The sequence below is a fragment of the Drosophila serrata genome, unplaced genomic scaffold, assembly GCF_035046125.1.
Source record: "Drosophila serrata isolate PLE 108 unplaced genomic scaffold, ASM3504612v1 contig_165, whole genome shotgun sequence".
NCBI lineage: Eukaryota > Metazoa > Arthropoda > Insecta > Diptera > Drosophilidae > Drosophila > Drosophila serrata.
In genome coordinates, this window is record NW_028257063.1 from 2,477,367 (window position 1) to 2,503,129 (window position 25,763).

At 41.2% G+C, this 25,763-nt stretch overlaps 3 protein-coding genes across 12 annotated transcripts in view; 1 reads left to right on the top strand and 2 right to left on the bottom strand.

Annotated features, from left to right (window-relative positions):
* Positions 1–278: 278 nt before the first annotated feature.
* LOC110177709 (cytochrome P450 6a8-like) lies at positions 279–3,044 on the bottom strand. Of its 3 annotated transcripts, none has more exons than XM_020944548.2 (4): positions 2,770–3,044; positions 2,595–2,671; positions 1,045–2,177; positions 279–983 (listed from the first exon to the last, which is right to left on the bottom strand). In XM_020944548.2, exons 3-4 carry the CDS (start codon positions 2,144–2,146, stop codon positions 565–567), a joined length of 1,521 nt encoding a protein of 506 aa, XP_020800207.2. In that variant the 5' UTR covers positions 2,147–2,177; positions 2,595–2,671; positions 2,770–3,044; the 3' UTR covers positions 279–564. The 3 variants fall into 3 exon arrangements, with proteins under 3 accessions (XP_020800207.2, XP_020800208.2, XP_086683151.1); XM_020944549.2 differs by having other exon boundaries at positions 2,595–2,674; XM_086827025.1 differs by having other exon boundaries at positions 2,595–2,725.
* Positions 3,045–4,153: 1,109 nt separating this feature from the next.
* Positions 4,154–6,859, top strand: Cyp317a1 (Cytochrome P450 317a1). Its single transcript, XM_020944547.2, has one exon. It carries the CDS (start codon positions 4,396–4,398, stop codon positions 5,959–5,961), a length of 1,566 nt encoding a protein of 521 aa, XP_020800206.1. The 5' UTR covers positions 4,154–4,395; the 3' UTR covers positions 5,962–6,859.
* The window catches only part of Kank (KN motif and ankyrin repeat domain-containing protein 2 kank), a 36,135-nt gene continuing 16,819 nt past the window's right edge, over positions 6,448–25,763 (bottom strand). For 3 of the 8 annotated variants that reach the window (XM_086827028.1, XM_086827027.1, XM_086827026.1), the window contains exons 3-11: positions 21,624–21,667; positions 17,318–17,598; positions 16,585–17,089; positions 10,173–11,985; positions 9,369–9,800; positions 9,056–9,302; positions 7,540–7,752; positions 7,231–7,431; positions 6,448–7,161 (exon numbers count right to left, since the gene is read on the bottom strand). In XM_086827028.1, the coding sequence (XP_086683154.1) occupies positions 6,994–7,161; positions 7,231–7,431; positions 7,540–7,752; positions 9,056–9,302; positions 9,369–9,800; positions 10,173–11,985; positions 16,585–17,089; positions 17,318–17,598; positions 21,624–21,667 (3,904 nt within the window). In that variant the 3' untranslated portion in view covers positions 6,448–6,993. Of the gene's footprint in view, positions 7,162–7,230; positions 7,432–7,539; positions 7,753–9,055; positions 9,303–9,368; positions 9,801–9,856; positions 10,056–10,172; positions 11,986–13,122; positions 14,288–16,584; positions 17,090–17,317; positions 17,599–18,177; positions 18,332–21,623; positions 21,668–24,261; positions 24,743–25,763 lie in introns of those variants that run through there. The other 5 variants (XM_020944534.2, XM_020944536.2, XM_020944539.2 and 2 more) reach the window with 5 other exon arrangements.

Below are 25,763 nucleotides of genomic sequence, written 5' to 3' on the forward strand. Positions count from 1 at the left end.
TTTAATATTACGTGGTCAGATTCGGTTGTTATTGCACGTAACGTATAACATTAGGCCGACCTCCCACGTGGGTCGTGTGCATGTGGGTTTTCCACAGTTCTGGACGTGCTCCAACATTTAATTTGTAGTTCAAATATAGTATATAGTAAAAGGGGAATGAATTCATTATTCACAGAGTACAATGCAATGCAATGTAAGTTCAACCATTGAAGAAAATTTCAACATATCATTCCAAGCTAAGCTTAAAATATTCCCATTTTTTAAAATTGTAACGATAATTTTATAGGAAATCTTTTATTAATAAATCAAAGTTTAAATACCTCCTTCACAGCGTTTCAGGCTTGTGATTACAATACACTTGCAGTGTATAAAAATAGCTTCGAGGTTTTGTATAGACCCCTTTGATAAACTTCTTATCAAATTAACAATTGTAAAGACTTAATAAAATGTAATTTTAGGCGTCTACAAGTCTAGCTGGACTTTTGATAAAAATAGTAAGAATACGCTCAAAGCCCGATATATTCCCGTTAATATATTAATCTTACAAATCCCATATAAGAGCCCTTAAATGGCCTCAACTTGAAGATTAATTCCCTCGGGAACACTTAGGGCCACCGACCTGGGATCGTAGACCAGAGGATTCGGTGTCTTGGAGCAAGTGGAGAACTTGAAGTTCTTGATCAGCAATGCTAGTCCAATGCATGCCTGCATCCGTCCGAACCTCAACCCAATGCAGTTACGAGGACCATCTCCGAAGGGCAGCCAGGCAATCGAAGGACGGTTGGCCGATTCTTCAGGGCTAAAGCGTTCTGGACGGAACTCATAAGGCTCGGGATAAATGCTGGGATCATGGTGGATAGCAGATGAGGGGATGACGATCGATTGACCAGCCTCGATGACAAAGTTCGGGTGTCCGGGAACCACAAAGCGCTTGTTAGCCATGCGATCCAGATGAGGAACAATGGTGTAGAGACGAAGGGTTTCTGTAATCATGTAGAAGTAAATATAGATTCAGCTAAGCTGGGAATTTGACCAATTACTTACCATCGATCACCATATTGAGGTACTTTAGATCCTTGGTACTCTCATAGGTTAATTTTTGACCATGGTTCTCCAGAACTTCCTCCACTTCAGCCCTGACCTTGTCCTGGATGTGCGGATGCTTGGCCAGCTCGTACAATGCGTATCCCATGGTGGAGGAGGATGTCTCGAAGCCAGCGATAAAGAAGACAAAGGCTTGGGCCAGCACCTCGTCCATGGTGAGTCCCTTGACCACATCGCCGTTCTCTAGAGTCATTTCCTTTTGGTTTTTCATATCGATCAGGAGATCCATGAAGTCATTTCGCCTGATATGTTCCTTCTCCCGCAGTGCCACAGTTTCGTTGACAATCCTTTGATAAAACTTCTGGATGTGTGGGGCGGTTTTAACAAGGCGCAAACGCCTCGCCAACTTGGGATAGCTAAACATTAAGCTGAAGAGCAAGGGACCATGGCGCTTTTCCACCAAGGACCTCTTGCCAAAGTGCAGAAACTCGGCCTTCTCGTCCCGTAGACTGTTGCACTGGATGCCAAAGGCACAGGTTCCAATCACATCCACAGTGAACCTGGCCACCAGCTCACGGATCTCCAGAACATTACTCATCTTGACCTTTTCATGCATTACAGCCATAAACTCGTTGGCAACGGACACAACTGTGGGATACATAAACTTCATTTTGCCGGAGGTAAAGGTGGAAGTTAGTTTATTCCGTAGCAAACGCCACTGCGGTCCATCCAGATTGAAGAGATGGGCCGAAATGGGATCGTCCTTCTCATTGTAGTACAGCCCCTTGTCCGAGAAGTTAGAGAAGTCCTTGATCAGTATGTGCTTCACCAGATCCAGATCCATGATGAAGGCGCAGGGCTTTTGGAAGAAGTAGAACCCCACAAAGGGCAGTTTGCTGTTCCGATATTTGTTGTAATAGTCCTGCATGATCTCCTGAATGGTGCGGGTGCTGTTGAAGCCCTCCATGTTGCCCCTCAGCAGATGCGGAGCATCGTGTGGAACTCCTTGGCGCTTGAAGTAGGTCAGTCTTCGATGTGTATAGTAGGTGGCGATCGCTAGCAGGGCGACTGCCACTTGGAAGAGGAGATACGCTAGCTCCATGACTGCTGGTCTTGACTAAATGCTATAGAAACTGAGAGTCGAACGTCTTTTAAACGGAAGATTTTGCATTTTAAAAGTAGTAGCGTCTATATGACATGGCAGATTCTTATTTAGCAGCATTTGTGCTTAGTTTTATTAGGTTTTCAGATTCGAATTGTTGCTGGTCAGCAATGACAACCCAATTAATGGTGCTGTTAACTCTGATATAGATTTAATACACTTATCTGTTAGCAACAGTATAATACAGTAATTAAGGGATTTCATTCAAGAAAACTTTATAAGTTACTAGAAGGTTTCTGTAGCAGAGTATCGCCATGTATCTTTATCTTGTAAAGCGTGCCAGATACATTTTTAATAAGGAAAAGGGTATCTAATAAAGTTTAAAATTTCCAGCCATGTACTTGATTAAATTGATACATATGTATATAAGTTTCTCTTAAGCACTTACCACTGTAGCAAGACGAGCCTCCGCTTATCATTCTCGCGGACGATCCCCCATGATGAGCGTCACATCGCCGGCGGGGGCTACTTCATCATGGAATATTACGAAGCGTCATTGGAACATGATATGGGTATTAACTGGTTATGTATTATTTGAGGGATCTGGCAACTATATTGTTTACCTTTTCGGTCATAGAAGTGCGCCCCGTTCGTCAGTTGATTAGATTTCAAGTGCGGATGTTGGCAGCAACAACAAACAATTAAACCGAACAGCTTTCGGTGCTTAGCTATTTGTTTTGGTTTTGTTTCAGCATTGTGGCTGAGCTTTTCTTTTGTTCTTACTGTTTTTTTTGTACTATTTTCATGCCTTTTAAACGCTAATTGGGCGTAAAATTTATCAGGTTGCGTGCAAAAATACACACCGCTACAGGGATGACTTATTGAAGGAAATATGCTTATATAAGGGAAATAAAGGATATTATATTCTATTATGTTTTTATAAGTTCTTTATGGAAAAAAATTTTACGACATTTTAGCCACCAAAAAATACCCGAAATTCACAAAGAATGCTGCCCAAAAAATAAACTGATAACAAGAAATGAACTTCAAAGAACTGAGATATAGATAAGAATAAGTTACTCACCAAGGTGTTCAGCTAAATGTCCTACTAAGAAGGTCAGTAATTAATTAAATGAAGGAAATAAGGTTTTATAAAATTTAATGAAATTGATTTCCAGGGAAGGTCTTAGAATTGTGTAGTAAGAAATAAAATAAAATAATTAAATATATGATATGAATGGCATATAAAATAAAACTAAAAAGGTTTCCTTTTAATAAGGTTTCAATAAATACTTCAATACAAAAATAACTTATTGAACTAAAAACAAAATAATAATAATAAAAAATCAAGAAAGAGGATGCATTTTTAAATCATTGTAACTCGGCTAAAAAATCATGAATTTTAATTTGGTAAGCTTTCCTATGTTAATTTTTATTAGGCTAATAAAACTGCAAACACAACTTAACATTTAAAGAGTTTCAATTTTTTCCGAATTTTTGACAATTTTAACGATGTAACCCCTTATAAAATTTTGAAAATTTTGAAAAAAATAGATTTTGTCCGGAGATGGCTTAATCGATTCGCCTGTTGATGCTGATCAAGAATATATATGATTTATAGGGTCGGAAATGACTCCTTCACAGCGTAACAAGCTTCTGACTAAAATTATAATACCTTGCAGGGGTATAAAAAATGTACATATACTTATACAGCAGAGAAACGGGAACCTCTGACTTGTTTATATTTATCTTATTTGTTTAGCTTTTATAAAACTCATTAACCAGACCTCTCTGTCACTCCAACATTGAAACTAAAGTAATAATAATCATGTCTCCCCGTCTGGCCCCAATGGGACGCCCACCTGGTGAATCTGACGATCCACAAGCTCCGCTGTAGCGTACTCGAAAAAGCGGTAAGTAAAAAAAAAGTGAAAAAGCTCCCGGGCTCACCTGGTGTGTGTGTGCTCTCACCTGGAGTAAATAGTTACTTTTCTCCGATTCTCAGTCGCACCGCGGGCTTTGCTAATGAACGTAGCTGGTTGAGAACGCCGCGATAGCTCCGGAATCCGGACGATGCATTAGATCATAGTCGGTGACACTCTCAGCCCGTAGACGAGAGTGAAAGGGTGGCAAGATAGCGCGGCGGAAGGAAGCTCGCTCGGGGCGTGATTTTAGCCATACCTACGTGCATGTGATTCAGAGTAAATAGTAGAACAAACTGAGAAGCAAAAACAAAAATAGAGTGCAAAATGAAAAATATGTGGATAATTTTCCTGATCATCGGCCTGCTGGTCTTGGCTCTGCTGGTTCTGCTAATTATGGCAGCGCGATATCAGCGCGATTACTGGCGCTTTCGGGGCATTCCGCACGAGAGGCCGAAAAAGCTGTGGCCCGTCATGAAGCAGATAATGACGCAGACGCTCAGCACGGAGGCGATGAAGGCGTCCCATTACTCGGCCCTCTACAGCAAGTTCAAGGGCAGCGGTCCCTTCTGCGGCTTCTACGCGCTGCTCCAGCCGCGCGCCTTGATCCTGGACCGGGAGCTCATCCGGCAGATTATGATCAAGGACTTTTGGAACTTCAATGATCGGGGCATGTACTGCAATCAGAAATCGGATCCCTTGTCCGGGGATCTGTATGCCTTGAGGGGTGAGAGCTGGAAGGAGATGCGCCAGAAGCTGGATCCCAGCCTGGAGGGGGATCGCATGTCCTGGCTGTATGGCTGCCTGTACGAGGAGGCGGCCCAGCTGCTCCTGGTCGTAAGCACCACGCTGATGAAGCAGCCTCACTCCACGCTGCACATCCAGAAGATCATGCGGCGGTACGTCTTGTCAGCCCTGGCCAAGTGCGTCTTTGGCCTGGACTCGCAGCAGAGGCTTAAGTATCCCTTGGATGACTTTGAGCAGATGACCGAGATGGCTTTGAATAGCCACAAGCATGGCTACCTCATGAACCTGATGATGATACGGTTCCCCAACTTCTGCCGGCTGCTTCGAATGCGTCGCACGCCCAAGCAGGCGGAGACCTACTTCCTGGGTCTCCTCAACGACATTGTGGAGCAGAGGGAGAACTCGGGTGTTCGTCAGCAGGACTATCTGCAGCTCTTGATTGAGGTCAAGGCTCTGGAGCTGATAACGCACCAGTACGAGGCAGACAAGGAGCTGAAGACGCATCTGCAGAACGAGCTAGCTGCCCATGCGGTGGTGTTCCTCAAGGCTGGCTACGAGCAGACAGCCAATACCTTGTCCTATATCCTCTATGAGCTGGCCTCGCACACGGACCTCCAGACACGAGTCAGGGAGGAGGTGAAGAAGGCCATGGAACGTTTCGAGGGTAACCTGAGCTACGAGTGCATCCAGTCGCTGACCTTTATGGGTCAGGTGATAAGCGAAACCCTGCGAATGCATCCCATCACCCCGTACATCCTGCGACGCACCCTCAACGACTATCCCGTGCCGGATCACCCCAAATATGTGCTGGTAAAGGAGCTCTTCCTGATCATACCCACGCATGCCATACACCACGATCCGTACATTTATCCGGATCCGGATCAGTTCAAGCCCGATCGCTGGGGCGGACCAAGGGACTCGCTGCAGGAGCAGGGCACCTGGTTTGGCTTTGGAGTTGGGGCTCGCAGCTGTATTGGCATCCAGTTTGCCCAACTGCAGCTTCGTCTGGCTTTGGCCTTGCTCCTATCAGAGTACGAGTTCACTTTGAACTCGAGGAAGCCGCTGGTTAACCTGGAAGATGGAATAGCGCTAACCCTGACCCCACTGGGAGTCATAGAGCCGGGCACGGAGGAGAGGGCTGTATAGGCTTCAGAACTGACATAAGCTTAGTCTCTGGAATGGTGAAATTTAGGTGCTATCTACTGGATATTCATAAGATACAAAAGTATCTGTGAGAGAGCCATTTTAAATCTTTAGCGTTGTTTTTAGTCATTGTTATTTTATTGACAAACTTGAATTATATATTTCTATTTAAGCCCAAAATAAGTTAAAGAGCAAATAATTATTTGACCAGAAAAGACTTCCGGTAAATTCAATTAAAAGTGCATACCAAATGTGGCTAAGGCAGCGCTCGTTTTGGTAATGGAAAAACACCTATATGGCCAAAGAGATTAAGCTTATGTCAGTATACAGCAGAGCTTTAGCGTAATGACAAAGAATTTACTCCATGAACAAAGTCTAGAAAGCAATATACAACTCAGAGCCAGGCAACTAACCAAATGAAATAAATATGTAAAACAAACTAGAGGTCAGCTTAGAATAGTTAAATTTACAAAACCAAAAATTAACATGTTTTTCTATTTAAGAGTTTATTTATTTTACATACACTTCTCTTTCTAAAATAGCTTTCGATTTAATTTCTATTAAATACATTCCTTTTGATCTGTTAAAATAATTGTCGATTTGATTCATTTTCATTGTTAATTGTGTTGTTAGTTCTATATATATAGTATATATAGCTTGTTGCATTGTCGTTTGCTGATATGGTTGGTTTTGTGTTCACAACTTATATGTGTATATCGGGGTGGCCCTGGCCAGTATTCAGTTAAAAGTTGCAGTGACTGCTGCTGCTGCCTTCGTTGATTGATCGAAAATCGAAATTAGATTTATATTAGAAACGGTTCTACTACAGATTTAAGCACTAAATTAGATTTAAAAAAATAAATAAAAACGTACGACAAACGAAGTCTAAATTTACAATATACAATATACGTAAGTGTTGGTGGCTTCTTGGTGTCTTCCTTGGCCATGGAATGTGTGTGCTCCGGAAACGGAAATGCGGACACTAGCTCTGTTTTGTTCGTTTCGATATGGCTTTTGTGGACTTCCGTTTGCCCTCTACTGCGATGGCTGCCGCTTGTGCCGCTGGGACGATATCAAAGAGGTCCTTGTGGGCTCTCCACGATTTGGCAGCTTGCTTCGCAGCATCTGCTCGTGGACATATAAGAGCAATCCCACGTCCCGGTGCCCGGCCTGCCAGGCAATCTTGAAGGCAGTGCTGCCATCCTGCAACGCAAATGTACATAGTTTGGTTTTTCAGATATTTAAAGATGCAGACATATCATCCCAACTCACCACATCGTTGACCAGGGAATCGCAGTCCGGATGCGATAGCAGATGCTTCACCACATCCACCCGTCCATGCTCGGCGGCACACATCAGCGCCGTGGAGCCATCCTCGTCCTGGATATTGATGTCTGCTCCGGCATCCAGGAGCATGTTGACCATGTCCACATTACCATGCGACACAGCGAGCATCAAGGCGGTCTGGCAGTGCTATCAAGACAAGAGATACAGGGCGGGATGAGAGTTAGTAGGGGAGTACATCCATGGATCAGATTTTTTTTGGCATCTTAAGCGGGAGCGTTGTGGCCCCTTACCTACCTTCTTGGCCCGTATGTTGACATCGGCCATCTTGAACAGTCGCTCGACGACTGTGCGATGGGACGGCTGCTGCAGCTTGGCCAACGATACGAGCATCACGCAGGTGTATCCGGCGTTATTCGTTTGGTTTACGTCGCAAACCTTGGAATCCAGCAGAATGGACACTACGTCAAAGTTGCCATGCGAGACCGCATAGTGCATGGCTGTGTTGCCCTGTAGAAAATGTATTATTTACATTATTATATTATATTTTATTACTCTTAAAAATAAACGTATTCGAATTCCTAACGAAACGTGACTAAGTATAGCTTAGCAAATAATGTAGATACGTGTTTTTCCTCTAAGAATTTTGCCTTGAGATTCAAATAAGAATTGTTTATAAATTAGCAAAAAAAAGCAGTGTTATAAACACTTAGAAATATATATTATTATATTTATATTATTAATAAGAAAGAAGGATTAATAAGAAAAAAGGAATGAAGTCATTTATAACTGTAAAGTAATCGTTGTAAAGATGTTTTTATACCCATGCTAGGTATTATAATTTCCGTAAAAAGCTTGGATCACAGTGAAGGAGTCATTTCCGACCCCATAAGTCATATATATTCTTGATCAGCATGATCAGTCGAGTCGATTAAGCTATCTCCGGCCAAAATCTATTTTTTCCTAAATTTTTAAAATTTTATAAGGGGTTACATCGTTAAAATTGTCAAAAATTCGAAAATAATAGAATCCCTTTAAATGATAAATTAAGTATACAGTTTTATTAACCTAATAAAAACTAACATAACCACGATTTCCGAATTGAAATTAGTGCATTTTTAGCTTAGTTATGAGTTTTTTAAACTTTGATTGGCAAAAAAACAGTGGTATAAAAATATAGATAAATATTGACTCAAAAGTGGTATTATAGTTTTAATCAGAAGCTTTAAACTCTGTGAAGGAGTCATTTCCGACCCTATAAATCATATATATTCTTGATCAGCATGATCAGCCGAGTCGGTTGAGCCAGGTCTGGTAAAAATCTATTTTTTTCACATTTTTCCAATTTTTATAAGGGGTTACATCGTTAAAATTATCAAAAATTCGAAAAAAAATGGAATCTCTTAAAAAGTTAATTTTAGTATGCCGTTTCATTAACCTGATAAAAACTAACATAGGAATACATTTTGAACTGAAATTAATGAATTTTTGGCTTAGTTATAAGTTTTTTAAACTTTGATTTGCCCAATAAATTGGTCTTATAAAAATCTCGGCAAATATTGATTTAAAGAATGCGAATATTCAGTTATGATCGATTTCCGATTCAATCCTATAATTCAATTGCAAACTGCAAGGGTGTATAACCTTGGACTTCTCGAAGTTAGTTTCCTTGTTAGTTATATATTGTACTAAACTGATATTATTTAAATCTTAGATCGAATAAGAAAAGCGGTAAGAGCACACTCCAATCTAGGACAAATAAAATACCCTTACATAGTTCTAAAAATAAGGTAAAATAAAACCAAGGACTCACATTATTATCAGACAGATTGACACAATATTCCAGCAGTGGCACCGACAAGGACTCAAAATAGTCGAGGTAATCCTCCACCTGGTGGGGATCCGACTTGCCAGTACTGGAGTTGATGAACCAATTGTCCTGGATGGTCGCCTTGGCCGACTTGAGGCTGTGCGAGGAGATGGGCTTGGCGCCCAGTTTCTTTAGCAGCGAATCGTTGATGATCTTGAGGGCATCCTGGAAACCCTTGGAGAGTTCGGTTCTAAAAAATTTCAAGAATTTCCGGATAAGTTTATATCCTAAGGGAAAAGATTATGCTGAAACTCACTTCTTCCGTGGCTCTGTGTCCGCCTGGGCCAGCTGATGGAGCTGGGCCTTGGTGGCCGGCTTTTCGATCACCGTCACCTGGGAGCCCTCGCTCTGACTAGACTTGACTGGCGTGCTGGACTTCTTCCTAGCGCCCTGGGCTATTTGCACATCCAACGGAGGACTGGAATCGCTGGAGGTGCTCATCGTGGCTGGCTCCTGATCCGGCGACTCGGATTTGGTGGTTCCCGAGGAGGTCATGAGTGGCGCTGGGGAAGCATCCCTTGACCAGCTGATGCTCACTCGTTTCTCCTCGCGCACAATCAGCTCATCATCACCTAGGAGGCTGAGGTCCAGGCGATCCTTCTGAGGCTGACGGATGAAGCTCTGGATTTCGCTTGAGGGATCTGGTGTCTGGAAGCTGGACACCGTCGGGGGCTTCTCCTGCAGGGAGCTGGAAAGGAAAATCTGGATTGGTAAGGGAATGGAGATGGAGAGCTCGTAACCCACGTCAGGAGCAATGCTGAGCACCCGCTGACCAGCAGCGGGTAGCAGGTGAAGCTGCTCAGGCTGGAAAACATCGGCAGCACCATGCGAAAAATCAAAATCCAAACAAAAAAGCAAAAAAAGCGTGCGCTGCTATGGTGGCAACGCGAAAACCAAAACTCGACTGAAGGTCAAAACCCGCTCGGCCGTAAGGACTATATGGATTTTATTCCAATTTTTGGATTTTGCGCAAGAGCTGGCCCTGGTTGTGTACTTTACTAAAAGCTTTTCGTGAAACTTGACTAAGGCTACTGCACAGTGGGATAAATCATCAATTTACCTCAATCGCGTCTTCCGCTCCACCTGCGGACTGGGCGTGGGCGAGGGCGTGGCCAGCGTGTAGGTGTTCTGCCGCTTGAACTCTTTCCGCACGGGACTGGGACTGGTGAGGTGCTTGGGCCTGGGTATCCGCGAATCCGCCGAGGTGGAGCGACGCCCGGCACCGCCGGCTCTTGGAGACGTGGGACTGGCCTTGCTGAAGCCTCGAGCCAGATCCTGGATGGCCTCCTTGCAGGAATCACAGTAGTTGGCCGCACAGGCAATGGAGATGTGCGGCTTGACAATGTCGCCGCAGCCTACGTCCCGCTTACGGACCTCCTCCGTGTTGCAGGAAGAGTGGGTGGTACGCTTCGGCTTGGGTTCCGGCACCTTCTCCTTATCCGTGTTGCTGGCCATGTGGCGAGTGGCGGGCTTTGCCACCGACTCGGCCACCTGCTCTGCCTTGGTCTCGCTGCGGCTCAGCCGCTGCAGACCCACGGTGTCCGTCTGGCGGGTCACCTGCTTTGCTCCACACTGCACTGAGGAGTGCTGCTGCTGGGGATTCACTTGGGCGCCGGTGGAACGTACGTGGGGTGTGGTGGTCTGACTTTCCACACTGTGAACCAAAGTGGTGGGCGTCTGGCAAGCTATGGCCTTGTGTACCACCTTCACCAAGGATTCAGTCTCACCCAGGCTGAAGGTGTTGCTGCGTCCAGGCATCTGCGGCGGCGGCGGCTTCACCTTCTCCGGCGGCGTATCAGGGCCGCAGGACACGCTCCTCTTGCTCACCGCACACTTCTCGCAGAGCACATCGTCCAGTCGATCCTCGGAGCTACCCACATGACGCACTTCCGGCTTGCAGCTGGTGAAGTTCTCCCGCGTCGTCGGCTTGGCACTGACTCCCACATGGTGCTTCATCTTGGGACGCTCTGGTAGGGTTTGCACTCCCGATTCCCTCTGCTCCCTCTGGGGGACATACATCTGGGTTCCCACCGAAATGAGCTTGCGGAGTCGCTGCCTCTGGGCGTTGTCCAGTGCCTGCTCCACCTTCTGCTCCAGCTCTGCCTTGGAGTAAACTGTCTCCATGGACTGTATGCCGGCATTCCGGGTACTAGTCTGATGACCAATGCCCACATCTCGGGTGGATGGTGGCCTTACCACCGCCTGGGTGGACACATCCCGGCGAACAATGCTGGGCGAGGAGGGGGAGGCCGAGACGGAACTGCTGCGCATCCGAGAGCCAAGACTCTCCAGCGACACGGGACTGATCCGCTGAGGGGTGAACTGCACAGGCGAGGCAGCAGTCTTCAGGCCGGGACTTGGAGGCGAAGGCGTCTGTCGTTGGCCACGCAGCTGCAGTTCCTCGTTCTTGCGCAGCAATTTCTGCTTCTCGGCACGCAGAGCATTCAGTTCCTGCTCCATGTCGGGTATGACCTTTACCTGCTCCTCCAGATCCTTGAGTCGCTTGAGGCTCAGAGCCATCTGCTCACGTATCTGGCAGAGAGCCTGGGCATCAGCCGTGGCCTGGCCAGCCTCTGAGGTGACCGGTGATTGGAGGGAACTGCCATTTTCCGGTGGCGATTGCTGCTCTTTGGAGACCGGTGTGCTGGCCAATAGATGGTGACGCCTGGGTGGTGGCGGTGGTGCCACACCCGGTGACTTGAGGGACTCCAGCTGCTCCACCGGAGACTTGGCATTGGCTGCCACAGTGGCTTGGACATAGCTCTCGTACTGCACCTCTGCCGGGCTGGGACGCTGTTGCAGGGGCAGAGTGTTGGAGCGCAGAAAGGGGCGTGGCGTGTCCGTGGGCGATCGATTACCCGCTATGCAGGAGTCTGAAAAATATAGAAAAATCAAGGTTAATTCAGGATTAATTCAAGATTAGTTTAAGAGGTGCATTTACGGATCCCTCAACGTTTACTTGGTCTGCCGCTCCTGGTCAAAACGATCTTAATTTGCAGACTTGCCATGAGCTACTGACGCCCCAAAACAAATAGTCAAAAAAAGCTCTGATAAAAGCGATTTGTGGCTACTCAAATCTAATTTTAATAATTGTGCCAGAGTTCGCCGCCTTGCAAATAATTTAATTCACGCAAAATAAAAAACCAAAAGTCACTCGATCAACCTCTATTCCTCTTTTCTTTTGTCTGTGTATATGTCCCAAGATAAGGCAGTCGGGTTATTATTCAATATTAGTTTTTGTTTATCACCCTGGCACACATATGTGCGGCTATATCTGTATATATATTACCTTTTATTTACATGCGAGACAAGGCTGTTGGCATTTTTGTTTCTTTTTTCTTACTTGACACACGCAAATCGTGCATATAACATTTATATATGAGAGAGGAGAGAAATTTATGACCAGCTGATACGAGCTTCTATTTCGGTCGCTGCATTTGTCAAAACATTACCCATACGCACTGTGGCCCCGCCGTCGCCGCCATTCGTTACTCATCTCGGGCGGGAGGGCTGTCATTCCGCCCACTTTTCCTGCTATTGCTTAATTTCTGTGTGCAACGAACTTTTTAGCAACAAAGTATTATTTATTTTTGTACAGCTACACTAAGGGAAATTTGACCTAGAGTTTGTTAGCATTTATAAAGCAGAGTTTTAATATGAGCAGATATAGAATAAAGATAACAGGCATAATAATAGGCAATATATAAAGTTTTAAAAACTTCTCCTTATTTATTTCCTATATTAAATACTTAAAAATTCTTAATTTATATAGCAACATCAATTTTCTCTAAGTGATCTTATGTTTTTTTTAGCTAGCAGTGCCAAATTGGCTAAGCGTTTTTTGGGGAAATGCTCTGAAAAGGGGGCGAAGCGACGCGTGACGCGAAATAGCATTGACCGCGGCCATAATTAATCAGTTTTTATGGCCCAGCTAATTAGCAAAAGAACCAAGTCAAAACCGGCAAAAGATAGTTCTGAAAACGAGCGGCTCCTTAAGCTAATGAACCTACAGTCGCTCCACCAGCTCTTGGCCATTCCGTTCGTCTTGCTGCTGTCCGGCTTTGGCTTGAGGTTCCTCTTGACCAAACGCCGTCGTCTCTGGGGCAGGGCATCCTCTGAGGTGGAGAACATGGCTGGGCCTCCTCTCTAATACACTTTCTCTTATTGATTTTAGTAGTTTCGTAGTAGTCGGTTAGCAAGGCACACAAACACTCGCAGCACTGCACTTGGCTGCGATTTTATGGGCCAAGGCAGCAGACATTGCACTTGAGAGCGAAGAAGCGTAGCAAATATTTGTTAGATTCTGCGCTTTAATTATATTTTATTATATTTTGCTGTTTATTTTATCTTATCTTGGCGGGTGCTAATTAAGGCTCTGTGGTTATAAGCAATTATTAAATGATTTAATCGATGACAGATCAAAGCAAAAACTCATCACATGTTATCTCTGCCTCACAGTGGCGGTCACAATAACATGCACGCACTCACTTCGTAGAAGTTCATATTTCAATTTTCGTAGAATCGTAGGCATTATACATGTATTTTTGATTAAAAATATATATAAATTCGAGTTTTTTGTATTATTTATGTGCTGTATTTTTGTGCTGATTTTAGGTTTGTATATTATTTAATGAGATTTATTGTCGCTTAATCACTTAGTTTTGTGTATTATGATTTATAACCTTAATTTAAAAGGCTCGTTCTGGTTTTAAATTTAATTTTATATATTTTATATTTTTTTTAAATTTTATGTTATTTTGTTGTATATTTCATAGCCAAACTGCTTTCGTCTTGGCTGCTCTCGTAAGTTGGTCACATATCTTCATGTACTTTATTCGCAATTAATTACACGTCTAACTAATCGTTTTTTTTTAGTTTTTATTCGTTTAAGGCATTTCGTAATGGTAATTATTATTGTAAGTATTTTTTTGCGCAGCCAGACCGACGCATTTTTATGCTATTCGTTCGAAAGTCGTCGACCAACTGCTGCTCTCAGATTTGTTTTTTCGTTTCGTTCATTCCGACGACCATCATCATCATTGTCGGCACCAAAAGCACCCGTGAAGAGCGACAAAAAACCATTTAGCAGTTGAGATTTCTGTGTTATTATTTAACACGGCAAAAGGCGAACAACAAATTATGTCTACCACTAGTACTAACAACGAACAAATAAAATAGAAACCAATTTGCTGAGAGAAAAAGAGCCGGAGCAGAGGCAAGAGCACGGTGGCGATAAGACTCAGCAAATACAAATTAAATAATAAGAGCAAAGGAAGTTGGCAACATTTTCGTGGTATTTGTGAGCTGATAAGCTGAATGCACAACTATTAACTGATAGTGATAATTTCGGTGACGTGGGCAAAAAATAAAAGAAAGAGAGAAAGAGAATTTCCAGCGCCGAGAGACGCCCATTTGTTTTCTGTTTGTTTACATTCATTCCGTGGGCCATTTGATAGGCAAATAGTATTGATTTTTGATTGTCTATTTGCACATCAATTCGCATATCGCTAAGGTTGCCGAGTCAAGGCCAGGAAAACAATGAAAAAGAGGCTAAGTCTGAATAAATCATCGTTCATCAAGGGGCAACCCTTGAATTATTATCGCATATATCTTATCTGTCTGGCTAATTAAATTTTGGAAACGAACAAAATAGTTTGATTGATTTTTGAAAAAGGAAAAAAATTCCATCAAATTGAAATCTTTAAATAACTCATAGATTTGCTGATTTATGATACATTTCTATACTAAGTAAGGGTTGGGCTCGCTCAAGGTTGCCAATTTCTGTTTTTACACGCATATCTTTTTGGCATTCATCCATTGTTTAAAATGTTTTGTCTGTTCTTTTTTCTGGCAAGCACATGTCTTTTAGCCATGTTTCTTCTTATTTCGAAAGCCTGTACTTAAACAATTACCAACAGAAATCCATACATAAACATTAATCAATGACAACTCTTTGCTTAGAAAAAATGAGAAGGATAAAAAAGCGTTCGAATCACAAGCGAAACGCGACAATTTGATTTGTTTATTTGCCGTGATTTTTTTGTGCACACTTTATGGCAAATTTATGGCATCAACAAATACAAGAAAAACGAGCTGGGAGCTGGAGCAGAATTTGCATGCAAATTGAGCGCCAAATGCGCATTTCAAATTGATTTAAGATACGAACGCCTCGGAGTTGCGGCTGTCTGCCCCATGATGCAAGTGGCAGGCTGGCCCCCAATTGAGTTTCAAATGCCAAAGATGCAAAGTAACCGTATCTGGATTTGCATTTGAATATCTCTCTATTTTTTTGTATCTCTTGGAACTATAACTAAACTAGTCTAGATTTTAATTTGTTTGCTTTTCTATGCTCATTCCAAACTCCATAAATGACGAAGTGTCCTTTGATCTGAAGGCACAGCTGCAGAGTTGACAATTTCTTGGGGGACAATGGGTGTGCTTAGTCAAATCATTTATCATTTTAAAAATATTAATAAAAATAAATTAAGAATGCAGCAAATATAGGCAAATTTATAGTAATAATACATTAAGAATGCCGTAAAGATCATTGTTTAAAAAATCAATCTGCAGAGTATTATAATTTTAGTCAGAAGCTTTTACAGCTGTGAAGAAGTCGTTTCCGACCCTATAAACCATATATATTCTTGATCAGCATTAACAGCCAAATCGATCTAGCAATGTCCTACTAAAATCTATTTTTTTCACAATTTTCGAATTTTTAAAAATTTTATAAGGGGTTACATCATTAAAATTGTCAAAAATTGGAAAATAATAGAATCCTTTTAAATGTTAAATAAAGTATGCAGTTTTATAACCCTAATAAAAACAAACATAAGAGCGAATTCTGAATTAAAATTAATGCTTTTTTGGCTTAGTTATAAGTCTTTTAACTTGGGCTTGTTGATTTGGCTTCCCGAAGTTACTTTCCATTCTTGTTCTTTATGTAAAAAGTTCTTGAAGCTTGGAATTTTTGCCTATAACTCTAAGCTATTTATAATTCTTTATTAAATTTTATAAATTTATTACTCCAACTTTCACTTTTCATTCCACTGTGTGACTTTTTCAATTGCCTTTCCGTCGAGTCTGGCAAAATTTTTCACACTTTCGTGCGTAAAAATGTCACATGTGCCGCAGCAGCGCTAATTGCTAAGAAAAGAAAGCAAAAGTATCTGCCAAAGGCGTATCTTACTTGGCTCTATGAATCATCTGGCAATACACAGAACAAATAAAAATAATATAAAATGTTTAAAAATATATTAAAAGAATACAAAACAAAAACAATTATTTACAAAAGCGATTTTTGTAAAACTCCCGATTGGCTTGAAAATAAAAATTCTAATATATTTATTATTACTATAAAATTGACTGACATATTAACAAATATTTCCTCTCAGTGCAGAGCAAGAAACTAATAATTTTAGAACTTTTTCGGCATGCTATTTTCGTCATCGGTTTCGACCGCCCACACTCACCTGCCACATCAAAGTACCGATCCCACGTGCTGTTGCCCAGCCGAGGACTCCGATTCTCCTTGAGCACTCCACCATGTCCATTGCTCAGACTAAGGCTCAGACTCAGCTTGTTGTTATTCCGATCCATGGACAAGGAGTGCTGGTAGGGCATGGTCTTTTGTCGCCTCCTCACCGAAGTCCTTTCCAGCGTCCTCTCAAAATCACTGCACACCTCGTCGAGGGCATCGTGCAGGAAGGCTCGAGTCTCCGGCGGACTGATTGCCGGAGGACGATGTCGCTGTTGATATACTGCAGCATCGCTCTCGACGCCGCCACGCAGCGAGGAGCAGGTGGAGGAGGCGGTGCCAAAGGGAGACTCCGATCGAGGCGGGATGCTGCCGTAGGTGAAACGCGGCACGGACGAGGAGCGCGGTCGGTAGCAGGGCATGGTGGTGTACACCGCCGCCGCCGGCGACTGTGTCGATCCAATGGGACGTGGCGAATCCGGCTCGCTTTCATGTGCGGCCTGCACGGGAAATGGAAGAGGTGACATATTAATTGCTGGAGGCTGACAGATCAAAAGAGGCCACCCGGGAAAAGTGAGTGATATATGGAGATGCATAAAATAATTCTAATAATTTTCCCTCTGACATTATTTACTTGAGAAACATTTTAAGAAATGAAAGCATTTCAATAGAAATCTTTAAACTCAGTCAGGAAGAATTAGGCAATTTTAGTTCCTATACAAACTCACCTCTATTAGCTTCCCCTGAACCCTGGACTCGGCCTGCCAGTCGCTGCCAAAGAGACTCTCAAAGCCCAGCATAAATTCCATGGATTTGCGTGACCTTCGGCGATCCCGGCGTCGTTGCTCCTCCTCGCTGGGCTTGGCCTGGGCCAGGGCCTCGCAGTAGCGCACAAAGTCCAGGTCGATGTGGTAGCCATAGGGACAGCAGTTGCAGCTGCGCACAGAGCGATTTCCACCAGGAGTCACCGAGGGATTCGAAGAGGAACCACCGCCAGAAGACTGACGAGCTGAAAGATACAAAACACAACTAAGAATAAGTATCTTTTTGTGCATCTTGTTGTCACTGCCAAGGTCACGCATCAGCATTCGATTCCCGGTATTAGGCACAACATTGAAACAATAAAAAATATAAAAGGTATGTGTGTATCTTTCTTTTGTATCTTTTTCTTGCCTTGCACCTGCCCTCCATCAAACACGTTTTCGAGACTTGGGATGCGGCTTCGGTAACCTGAGCACAAAAGGCGCAGTTCCCCGAATCCGTGAGATAAATTCGTGCCTTATTTATGCTTAATTGCGTTTCATAATAACTAATTTTGGTTCGTTTAGATAAAACACTTTGGACTTGAGGTGAATCATTTTTTTGTTTTAATGATTTATGCCTTGCCCCAGGCAATTTTTCGATTTATATACGCTGGCATTGGTTGTAAGCTATTTAGTAATCGAGGAAAATAGTAATGAAAATAATGATTCAGGTAATTGCTCTAGTCTCTCTATTGCTTTCCAGGGACACGAGCAACATTTTTTGTTTTGCAGCAAAGTCTAAAGGCAAACATCGCCAGATATATTTATTCGCATTAAACACTCACTTTCTTGCGTATACTTTGCCTGGTACCGGAGCCATAAGATCGCCATCCAGAATAGAAGCCACAGCATTTTTCTTAAAGTTTACTTAAATTTCCACTTAAACCATTTGAAATTCCTGCACTGCCCGGTGAGGCTGACCTCCGATTTATCGGTGGGTCTGAGTATACATATATGTATATGGCTCAAAAAATCAAGGAAAATACGCCGTCAATTGTTGTGCCTGCCATGCGAACCTTCAACAAACTGAAGAGTATTAAATTCTCGTTTTATTCATCATGCAGCAAATTAGAACCGATAAGATACGTCGCCAGCATTTAGCCACGCTTATCAAATCGTGGAAATTGCTTGGGAATTAAAGCTCCCGACTGTCGCCATCTGTTGGCGAACTGGCTGGCAAAAGATAATGTTTTCCGATTTTCACTTTTCATTCATAAAAATGTTAAAGTCAAGGCGTGGGTTTGCAACAAAACGCATTGGTTGCCATGTGGGCGTGTCAATGGTTGTGAAAGTGTTGCTAGGCCAACACGGCGTATACGTGTTAAGAGGCCGCGCATATTGATGAGCACACAGCGAAGAGCAGTGGCCGTAATTAGCTGGCGGCTTCAGGGTTACGGCCAAATCTGTTCACCGGCTTAATTATCATCACACACACTCAGACGCCACGCCCACCCACCACATGTAGACACATTTAATCGCCGCATCAGACTCCATTCAAATTTGGCTTTGGCTTTTGGTGTTTGGTAAGTATTTATTTGATTATCGTGGGCGTTCCAGGAATGTGGTTTCACATAAATGTCCCCTAATTGAGGGGCACTTACCAGGTGATTATTAATCGGTTTTAGCAAGAAACTAAACGGCGTTGTATCAATTCATTTGAAATGAAGCATTATATGCAATCTTTAAATATAGTAATAGTTCTATAATCCCAGGAACTACTTCTTTAAGATACAACCAATCTAATTATCATATATAAATATTATACAAATTAAAAGCAACCCCTTAAGTGATGTCCCACTTTCACAGTCAATTTGCAAAAACTAAATACAATCTGTTTTCGCTGAATTTACAACTTCATTTACACGATGACAATCTGCAGGGCCTTATAAGGGCGCCTACATAAAGTCACATAAATCGTATTCTCTCGCACCCGACTCACATAAAAATTAAGAAATTAACCCAGCTCGATCACAGTCTCTGAATTACGATCATGCTCAATGTATCCGTGTGTTCCAGTCTCCCGGTTCCACCGATCATCATCGTGATCATTATCATTATATCGTGAGCGTTTCCATGTTGATCAGTCCCCGCTTGTAATGACTACATTTTCGGCGTAGGCGTATGAGTGAATGATGCCGATGCTGCCCAGCATACAAAATGAGATCGAGTTGTGAATGAAATTTAAAGAAAATGAAGTCTGTGGAAGTCTGTATACACTTTGGGAGGTTATTACTCTTTCAAAATAAATATTAAAAATATTTGCAATACAATAAAATGAATGTTAAAGCTTATTCTTTAAAGCAAGCCCCAAATTCGAAAGAGTTTTATATATCTAAATACCTTTAACAAGTATTTTAAAAGCCTGTGCCACTTCTGCTTGGTATTTCAAATACTTCATGAGCCCCTTAAGTGACTAAAGAAATACTTTTTGGTTGAGAATTTCACTTTGAATATTTGGGATTCTTTTTCAAAATCCAAGAGTGAATGTACTTGAATGTACCCCTCCAACCAACCAAGGGTATTTTGTACACCAAATCCAAACTGGTTGGTTGGCCGAAGCGACTGGGACATGTGCACAATTTGCTCATACGGGGGCTTTATCCGGGAGGTAGGCGGAATTCGCAGTTGCAGCTGCTCTGGCTAATGAAGCTAACGGTGCAACAGCCAGAGCTGCAACAGTCGCAAATTATCGGAAAGGCGAAAAAATTTAATTATGCAAAACACGTGCAACGCTGTTCGATCTAATTGCATGCCCCAAACTCACTTGACAGCTGACTAAAAACGAATTAAAAATACAAAATAACAGAAAATGTTAAAGCCAAATATAAAATAAGTGAATAATGGGTATATTAGCCATAATCAAGATACTCTACTCGATGCCAAATGGCTATAATTTTCAATCAATGCATTGCAATGTATGGAGTATGTGAGGAAATGTTGTTTCCTATAACCATATTTTGTTATACGATATTTCGGTTGGACTTTGTTAATTTGTATCTATATAAGGATCTTTTAAAATATTCTGGAAATATTTTTAATAGATTTTATAATATTTAATGTAAGATAAAAATAAAACAATTGAAGGAGCTTTTTTCTCCTCTCTCAAAAATCACACATATGATTTAACACATTAAAAGACTTCATTACTTTGGCCAATATTTTTAATTAAATATGCTATTACTCTAGTATTTTATGAATTAATAATACTTATATTGTTCTTCCTGAAACACATTTTAAATAAATACTTTCCTATAGAATATCTTTCGTAAATAAAATCAAAAGAATAACTATTAAACAAATAACTATATTACTATTGCCAAGAAAATATGTTTTGCCTGTACAAAAATATTATTATTTCCAATCCAATTCCTTTTATTTCCTACCATATTTTTCGTTTTCATTTTAATTTTTTTTTTTTTTGTGCTCCCCAGACGAAATTCACCCTATTCGTGGCTTCTCATTTTAATTACCCAATTAAAGTTGTCCCTTTGGGGCGGATACTTGAGGTTGCCTGCTGCAGTGGTTTTTATGGCTTTTGTATTTTGTTTTTAATGATTTTTCAACGTGTCATAAACTCTGGTTGTTTTTAGGCTTTTCACTAAAAATTATGGCAAACACTTCGTGTGTGGCTAATGAGCTGAAATGGCTGCCCATTTTAATTGCTTCAATTAGCGGAGGCCGAAAAAGTGAGCAAGACATGACCTATCAAAGTCTGCCACGCCCACTGTCAACTCACATCCGCTTGTCATAAATTGGTAACAAACTAAGCTATTTTTGATATCAATGAAAATATTTGCCTTTAAGCCAAGAAACCAGTTTGTAGCTCAGCATTTGGCTTAATTAAAAGCTGCATTTTTGCGGAAAGCTGAGAGTGTGGGTCTTGCCAAAAGTGATTTCCATAAAGGAGTCGAGTCCGATTGAACGATATATCTTTCTGATTCAGCGTGGGCCGGTCTTGGACGCTGGAAAAGTGCGTTGCCACGGCGCCGCAGTGACAAATTTGCCTTTTCGGCCTTAAGCTAAGTGTATTGTGTTAACACGACGGTGGGTGTTGGTGTTTGTGGTGTTGGCCCGGCTTTGCGGATTTCTGTGCGGGCGTTAGGTTGACCCACATCCCATCTGGTGGCTGCAGAATACCAGAATGCCAGCGCCATGTGGGTCTGAGACACGTTTTTATACTTTATACTCGGTTTTTATGGCCCGGGCCCACGCAGCTTTTTGTTCAACTTACCATTTTCCTCAATGAAGGCGCGTTGACTTCGCAAAACCAGCGACCTGGAAACAAAAGGAAATTCTTGTTAGGAAATTGGCAAATAAAGAAAACAATATCTTAAGACATATAGTAAAAGATTACAGGGCCTGAGTAAACAATAACAGAACAGAGGCAGGCGCTTGCGAAATGCTAGAAGAAGCGACCGACACTATTTACTTTTGCTATCATCGAGTTTAAAAATAAATCAATGCAAGGCACACTCGACACGGAATGTGACAAATGCAGAGATGCACAGGGAAAAATAGGGATATACATAGAAAGAAAGTTTAATAAATCCAAGTTTAAAAAACGCATAGCTAAGCCAAAAATGCATTAAATTCAATTCGGAAAGCTTTTCTGTGCTAGTTTTTATCAGGTTAATAAAACTGCATACTCAGCTTAACATTTAAAGAGATTAAATTTTTTTTCGAATTTTTTACAATTTTAATGATGTAACCCCTTATAAAATTTTCAAAATTTTGAAAAAAATTGATTTCGTCCAAACATAGCTAGGTCGATTTAGCTGTTAATGCTGATCAAGAATATATATGGTTTATAGGGTCGGAAATGACTCCTTCACTACTTTACAAGCTTCTGAAATAAATTATAATACCCTTGCAAGGCTTAAAAAATATACAACACATTTTTTCTGACTAACCAGTTTTACTTTATATTAAATCTCAAAATAATTGAGCTCAAAATCTAAAAAAAAAATATTTAATTATTATTAAATCTTTAAAATACAATAAGTATGGTCAAATTTGTACTGTGCACTTGGGGAAACTCTCAAAAAAAGAGGAGCAGATAAAGATAGAAATCACACTTGCCAGAGGGAAGAAATTATAATAAAATATATCAAGCTGTCAGCATTTTGAGTTCTTGTTGTCGCCCCCTTTGTTCGGTATTTGGAAACATCTTTGGAAATATGCGAGAGCGTGCGCCACAAAATCCCCAATAATCTGTGGAGGAATGGTTCTCGTCCAGCCTCAGTCCCCCGCATCCATTCCCACTCCCAATCCCAATTCCATTCCCGATCCCTGCCAGCAGAACTCATTAGTGAACTTTGCCGCCGCCGTGATCCCTACTCCAATTTTCATTCGGTTTTCCTGGAAAACGTAACATGCGTGCAGCATTTTTCATTTTTCCACTTTGCTGGAAGCGGAAACTGCAATTATTTATAATTTGTTTTTCGTTTCCCAGGAGGAGGGACTGGGGAATAGAGGAGATCCCACCAAATTGTCCTAATGCAATTAGCCAACTCGCCGGGACTTACCTGAGCCAGCAGGCTTCTCCGTTAACTAACCAATTAATTACCTGTCATGTTTTTGCCAAAAAAAAACAAGCTTTTGCTGATTTGAAAAATATTATAAAATATAAATAAATTATAGATGTATATTTTATATAAATATATGTTGCATCGGAGTCAAATTGAAAGCCGTCTGACAATTTGCTGCCATATTTCTCGACTCATTTTTCACGTTTCCATCTTTTTGGCCGATTTGAAAATTTATGTAAAATGAAAATTTATGCGTCAACTGATTTATGCTGCTGCCTGCGTTCGTGTGCATGTTACATGAATGGAAAAGGCCTGTCATGGACATGGACATGGGGACATGGACGCACTGCCTCCGCCTCCAATCTGACTCCGACTCTGACTACGAAAAAAAAGTAGCATTCATGTGGAACGGTTGCGGCATCGCGTATTTTTGGATTGCAGACCAAATTAATATGCATGTTTATGATTATGATACACGAAACTTGTTGTTTTTATGTTCTGCCTTCTACATTTGTCTAGCCGCAATTTGTTGCGCCTTTTCCTAGTGTTTATGCGATCGCTGTCATAATTAGAAATTATTATAATTGGATGAGGTTATCGAGCTGAGCTGACAAAGTTTCACTAGGTTCCAGAACATTTTGTATACTTTGTATTAATTTTTTGTATTAAAAAACAAACCAATCTTCAACAATTTAATGATATTTTAAAGTGATATTAGTTAAATTCACGCTCAATAGTAAATATTATCAACAGGTAAACAAATTGCAAAATGGAAAAGTAATCATTGAAAAATATTTACAAGTGTTGGTATATTCAAAATTTACAATTTATATAAAGTAAATTTACTGAGAATTATATATTTCAACAGACTCTTTGAATAAAAATTTAATTACACTTCATTCAACAGCTTTCTTTTTTCTTGATTCTGTAAAAAACAATATTTAAATGATTTCTATTGAATTGAAGATTAAATTTCTTATAAAAACAAGTTCCTTAAAAATGTATAATCCAATAAAAAGTTTTTTAAGCCCCATTTTGAAAAGTGACAAAACAAAGCACTTAAATTTAGAGTTTCCTGTTCCCATCAGATTTGTTATTAAATAACCATTTATTTGTTGACATTAGCTCATTGCCACACAAAACTCGCACTTAAGATCACACCTTTTAACACCTCCACACAACAAAAAGCATACACACACACACCACACTCATCCGATAAACTGTTGATCTTTTATGTTTTAAAAATTTGCTTTTAATTTTTCGCCACCGCAATTTATACTCCGTTCCATATGGGATCTGTGATATCGATCGGGAGACTTGGGCCCCATTATCTCTCCTTACCTCCAGAAGCGCCTGACTGCTTCCTGCTCGGTGGGCGTCAGGTGGGTTATCTTCTCGTTAAACTTTGACTCATCGTAGCCACCGATTAGTATGGAATCGGAATCGGGAAGCACCATCAACATATCGCCGGCGTGACGACCAAGACGAGTCATTGCTCACCGCGTACGCGATTTCTTTATGGGACTTTAGTGGTCGGCTTTTTGCGATGGCATTTAATTAGCATTTGGCTTTGGCATTAGCTCACTGATAGATAGACTGGCACTTATTTTTAGGCTAATGGAAATTCTATGCCAAAATTAATGAACTCCGATGGCGACACAGGGCCATGGCAACGAATCTCACTCACTGATGCACTTTGGTAACTGACTCACAAGCTTTTCAGATTTAGTTTCGTGTGGTTATATTTTATTTTGTATTTTATTTTGTATTTTTTTCTGTGCGAGTTAAACGCTCCGCGCTCGAAAATCGCCGGAATCGAACTGAATGCGCTGCCGGGAGAAAAACTTCACGAGTTCGACGCCGCCTGAACTTTATGCTCTGTAACTGTGTGTGCCGCCGAGTATCTGTGTGTCTGTTGGCTTGCTCTTGTATGCGTTTTGTATATCTTTTGTGTTTGTTTTGGTTGTCGCTTGTTTTTTCATTTTGTTTTTGTTTGCTGACGATCGTTAAAGAACAAACCAATCCGAGAACTAACCCACAGAATAAAAAAGAGCTGAAAATCACAATGCCAAGTGTATCTTTGTTGTTAGTAGTTTTTTTTTTTGGGGGGTTTAGGTTTGGCTTTTAGCCCCCGGGGCCGAGCTCAAACGAGAGAGCTATCGATACGATAATTAATAAATATAAGTAAGTGACTGCTTAGTCGAAAACCAGTTCGTAACGAGTCCGCCGCTCCAACACCCAAACAGACCGATTCCGAATCCAATTCCAATTCCGAAACTGTGTGGACGCCCGATAAGCGAACTTTGAGATTACACAAAGGGAAATTTAGATACGAAACTATATTTTAAATTTCATTTAGTCTAGGTATTGCATTATGGATACTGCATCACCATTTGAGCCAAAAGTCAATCAGATCTATATTTCAACTTTGCGATTTGTGTACATTATACATACTTTAAGGTATATATCTATTACGAGGTTTTCTTTCCATAATATATTTTAATAGATCCTCAATTTGATCGTTAAATACATTATTTTTCTTATATTTTACTTAACTTGAAAGTGGTAATTAGGACGTTATTTATACCCTTTCAGAGGGTTTTTATAATTTTAATCAGTGAAGGAGTCATTTCCGACCCCATAAATCATTCTTAATCAGCATCAACAGACGAATCGATCTAGCCATCTCTGACAAAAATCTATTTTTTTCAAAAATTTGAAAATTTTATAAGGGGTTATCATCATCATCATCATTAAAATTGTCAACAAATCGACAAAATTTGAATCTCTTTAAATGTTAAATTGAGTATGCAGTTTTTTTAAACTGATAAAAACTAACATAA